The 5,374-nt window shown below is 38.2% G+C and overlaps 1 protein-coding gene across 1 annotated transcript in view; it reads left to right on the top strand.

The window, feature by feature from the left end:
• The window catches only part of NECAB1 (N-terminal EF-hand calcium binding protein 1), a 164,563-nt gene that overhangs the window by 138,375 nt on the left and 20,814 nt on the right, over positions 1 to 5,374 (top strand). The window contains exon 8 of the mRNA XM_012643564.1: positions 1,071 to 1,147. Within this exon, the coding sequence (XP_012499018.1) occupies positions 1,071 to 1,147 (77 nt within the window). The remainder of the gene's footprint in view (positions 1 to 1,070; positions 1,148 to 5,374) is intronic.

Here is a 5,374-nt window from a genome sequence, read left to right as displayed (position 1 = left end):
AAAAGTAAATGTAAACTTATACATTTATAATATCTTCTTCAGCCTCTTTTCTTTCTCTCTCTCTCTCTCTTTTTGTAGCCACTTCTTTGTGGCAGAGCTAATGATCATTTTTACATCATAATTTATTTTGTGGGCTTTGAGAGGTGCTTCCTCCAAGAAGGCAGATGGAAAAGTGAATTCTGATGTACATCACTACCCCTTTACAATTTAAGCCTTACCTTTATTGCATTCAAAACTAAAGGAAAGCTTTATAGTCTTGAATTTCACATTCCCATTTCAAGAAACATTAAATAATAATACTTCGGCAAATGACTGTGGAAACATTTTGAGTAAGCTACAGTAAAGGATACACAAAGATGCCAGGATGTTTGTGCAGGGGCTGAGACCATAACTCTTCCCTTTGAACCTTTATATAATATTAACAACAGCAATAATAGCACGATGTATATAATGTTTGTCTTGGTGCTAGACACACACATATATACACATGCATACAGATATCCTACATACATGTGTATATTATCATATATACGAATATAGATCGACGGGCTCTAGTCTGCACAGTTAACCGCTACACCATGTCTATGGTGTCCATGTATACTCAAGTTAGCTCCTGGAAAAGGAGACACTAGCTGTCTTGCTCTTATGCCCTTTTTAATTGTAGCTATTTATACCTTGCTGGTGTCAGGGGTATGGTTTCATGGGCTCCTGCCACTGCCCTACAGGTAAGTTTGGAATTACTGATTGATGCTTTCCTTTTTTCAAAAGATAACCAACTACCTTATGGGGTTTTATAAATGGCTCGACAACTTCTTTTCATTTGAATATCAAAGGCCAGACAGGCAACAATATGAAAAACAGGCACACGGAAATGAACCCACTGGGATGCATGAATCTACAGAAATCAATAACTTAGCGCTCATGTGAAATACATTTTAAAAAATGTGTTGGCTAGTCAATGACACTGCATCCTTCCTTCATGATGAAAGGAAAGCTCTGAGATAATCAAGCATTCCTTCTGTGTCTGAAGTTTAATATGTACCCTCGTAATTTCCATCCCCCACCCCTAGGCTTATTAGAAGAAGACAACCAGTGGATGACCCAGATAAATAGACTCCAGAAGTTAATTGATAGACTGGAAAAGAAGGTGGGTGCTTCCTTTCCTTTATTCTCTCTCCTGTTTTTCAAGATATTCTGACCCAATATTCCTCATTGCCTCAATATCCACGGCTGCCACACAGATAGAGTAACAGCCAGGATCCCAGTGATCCTACAAATGCTTGCTTGGTAGTTATTTGGGATTTTGTTGTTGTTATTGTTGTTATTGAAGCAAATATAGAAGCTCACGTCAATTCTCCTCCCACCACCAATTATATTTAAAATAGGATGTGGGGTTAAGAGTTAAATAAATCTACTACACTGCCTGGCTCTACGGTTATCAAGTAACCCAGGTGGCAGCATGCTTGAATGATGCTAATGTAAGCTCTTAGGTATGACTTGGTTGAAGTCTTGGGAATCTCTCAAATTAATTCGGGGAAATGGCAGTGCTGTGTACTAAAAGATGAGATTCCACACTCAACTTCTAGAAATTAGCATATTAACTGATGATTTTGACATTAAAACTATCTAGTGAGCAAGCAAGTTAGGATGTGATGAACAGTTCTTTAGACTTATATTTTATGTTCCTAGTTATTATATTTTTATTGATTAATTCAATTAGTTCCAAGTAGTCCTGATATTGTGATATTCTCTTTAAACAACTTTGATGGTAGAGTCAACCTTTGTCAATCAGTGAGAAAACTGTGTTTTCTGTCCGTGCCAGGCACCAGGGAAGGAACATTTATATCTGAGACAGAGTCACTGATTTTGAAGAATCCATAGTCTACTTATAAAAATAAGCTGTGCTTTTTTTTCTGAGAGAGAGAGTTAACAGATTTTTTTTTTTTTTAAAAATATGGTAACACAAAACCAAATTCATAGCAGATGCTCAGTAAATAGTGGATGACTGACTGAGATGTGCTAAAGAAATGGAGCAGGTACTAAAATCTATAGATGCTCACCTGGGGCCATGAGCACTGTGAGCTGGGGCTCTCAGGAAGGACTTCATATGACAGGAAGAGTTTAAGCGAGGCCTTAAAAATGGTGACTCAGCTAAAAATTTGATTGCAAGCAACAAATCCCTTCTCTATTTTAATCAAAAGAATTTTCTAGAAGGATATGGAAAGGCTCACAGAATCAACAGTCTAGAGAACTGAATTCAGGAAAAGTCAAGAGACAAGATAATTCTAGAGATCTAGATAGCAAGAAATACTCAGCAGTCTCTCAGGTTCCCTCCACTGGAATATATGAGTTCCAACCATTTCCAGCCTCTTGGCTTCTGCTCGAGATACTGTTTCCCAGGAGAGAGAGCCTGGTTGGTCTCCTTAGGGTCATATCCTGACTTGAAAGGAAAATGTATCATCATTAAAGTTGGCATAGATGCTAATCAGCTAACAAACTAACCAAAAAACTGATATTTGCAATAAAGAAGTAGAATTTTAGTAAACAGAAAGCAGCTGGAGAGGGCATTCAGGAAGGTGATGGCGTGAACAAAGGTAGATCAGCCTGGTTAACGGGAAGAAGAGACATTTAGGAAAGTGGTGACAAATAAGGTTGTGTGGACAGATGGAGGCCAGATCATGGATGGCTTTAAATAATAGGCTAAGGGATTTGGACTTGATCTTGGGGACAACAGGAGACATTTATTATTTTTCAACAGGTGAGTGACAAACCAGAAAGATACTTCAGCAAGAAAATTGAGCAGCAAGATGCAAAGTAAATTAAAACAAATGCAAAACGGATTAACACAAGAAAAAAAACAGCTCAGGCATTAAAGAGCAGGTTTGTGCCCCTGAACCCACAGGGATCAGGTGTGGCAAGAGATGGGCCTGGACCACAAGGTAGTGAGTGAGAAGAAAATGGCAGATTTGAAAGACTTGAAGTGAAATTAACAGCATCATTGGATGGGTGTGGTGGGCAAAGGACAGGAAAAACTGCAAAGACAGTCTGAGGACTTGAGCCTCCTTGTCTGCGATGGTTATACCATTAACAGACAAGGGAGAGACAAGCGACAGATAGTTGATGAGGTGAGGTGAGAAGGTGAACTGGTTTTTCAGATGTGTTCATTTCAAGGTACAATAGGACACTTAAGCAGAAATCCCCCGTCAGATGTTAGTAGGAGAGAAGTCAGGCCAACAGGTTAAGGTGTTAAAAGCCATGTCCACAAAGATGAACCTCAAGTCCTGAGCATGGGGCAGGTCTCTGAAAAGGAGATTCTATAAGAGAAGAGACAAGTCAAGGAGAAACAACCTTGGAGAGTTCTAGTTCCTCTGCCATCCTTTCTTCATTTATTGAATTTACATTGATCACTTACTAGATAATAGAGCCAATATCAAAACTATGAACTTGCTGCAAATCAACCGTCCTCCTTTCTTATTTTATTAATTGATATGTGAGCAGACTGAAAAGATTCATAGGAAAAATAGTGGCTATGAAAATTAGTTTTCCAATGTTGGAAGCTATGGAAATGCAGGATTCTATTTGCAAACTAAAGCTTGTTAAACATAAGGATTCAATTGTTAAATAAGTTTGGATTCATTTAAAGAATATAAATATCTCTTTTTCAAGTGGTTTTGAAATTCTAGACGAAATGTTATTTAGTATCTGAAATCTGTGTAGTTATTTTTAAAGGAATGGTTCAAACTTAGGCCATACCTTTTTTCCAACTTTAAATCAAAGTGTTGTCACATATCTTTCTTTCCTAGACTTTTTTCTCCCTCCCTCCTATGAAAGGGCTTCATTTTGAGGTTTGCTGAAAGTACAGCGTGATGGTTTGCAGCAGGGAGGCTCCAGCTGTGTGGAGCTCAGCGTGAGCTATCTTAATGAATGGAGAAGCAGTGCAAGTTCAGTTTTCTTCTACAACTTCTTCTGTATTGCGCTGAATTAGGTTTTTAGAGAAAAACTGCCAATTGCCAAACAGTGACTAAGTGCATGTCATTTCACTGCTGACTGCCTTGTCTGCTGTAGTTGTTAGCACTAGGCTTGATCTCCCCATTGAAAGGAAGTTAACCTGCGGTGGAACATATGTTATCTTTTTTCTCCATTAAGTATCTATGATAAATCCTTCCTGCACTGTAAACCAAACCCGATTCTATTCATGCAGGGAAAATAACACTCGCAATTTCTACAAGTTTCTTCAGGTATTCCTTCTATCCACTCTAGCCTTCATGAGTATTTATGGGCGCATACTGAGCTTTTATCTTAGGTTTTGCTTGATCCTGCAGAAAACACCTTTAATGTTAAACAGAACAACAAGAACAACAGAAAAAAACCTCTTCATTCTTCATGAAGTCCTCAATATATCATCAGATCACAGGACATTCTCAATCAAGGAATATAATTAAAGATGTCACACTCATACAACTTGTTTTAAGTTTTTCTTACCTCAGATCAGGAAAGAGAGAACTGAAAAGTATACCCGAGTTGCTATCAGAAAAATAGCGGTCAAAGAGATTACTATGTAACAGTTACTATGTGTAGAGCACTTTTTAATTTTCAGTTCACATCTATATGCATTTTATATAATTTTTGCCTTCATGGAAACGTTATGATTTAGATGGGACATTCATTCAGCGATTCATTTATTCAACAGGTATTGAGTAGCTTCTGTATGTCAGGTACTATTCTGGCAGTGGGAATACAGCAGTGATCAAAATAGGTAACATGCTTGGTATCTAGAGACAGACAAAAGCCAAGTAAACAAATTCATGAAATAAGATAATTTCAGATAATGGAAAGTGTTATAAATAAGAAGTAGGGCAATATGATGGAGATTGGGGGGAGGGATTGAATACTCAAAGTAAGTGGTTTGGGAAAGTCTCCCGAAGCAAGTGATATTTGTTTTTTTGTTTGTTTTATTTCAGCATCTTATGGAGGTACAGATGTTTAGGTTACATATGTTGCCATTACCCCCCGCCCAAGTCAGAGCTTCAAGCGTGTCCATCCCCCAGATGGTGTGCATTGCACTCATTGTGTATGCATATACCCATCCTCTCCTCTCCCCTCCCTGCTGCCCGACACCCAATAAATGTTATTCTTATATGTGCACTTTGCTGTTGATCAGTTAATACCAATTCGCTGGTGAGTACATGTGGTGCTTGTTTTTCCATTCTTGAGATACTTCACTTAGTAGAATGGCTTCCAGCTCTATCCAGGAGAGTACAAGAGGTGCTATATCACCATTGTTTCTTATAGCTGAATAGTACTCCATGGTATACATATACCACATTTTATTAATCCATTCATGTATTGATGGGCACTTGGGTTGTTTCCACAT

The sequence above is a fragment of the Propithecus coquereli genome, unplaced genomic scaffold (genome assembly GCF_000956105.1).
Source record: "Propithecus coquereli isolate 6110/MARCELLA unplaced genomic scaffold, Pcoq_1.0 Scaffold2, whole genome shotgun sequence".
NCBI classification, from domain to species: domain Eukaryota; kingdom Metazoa; phylum Chordata; class Mammalia; order Primates; family Indriidae; genus Propithecus; species Propithecus coquereli.
This window is presented reverse-complemented; position numbering and strand designations above follow the sequence as displayed.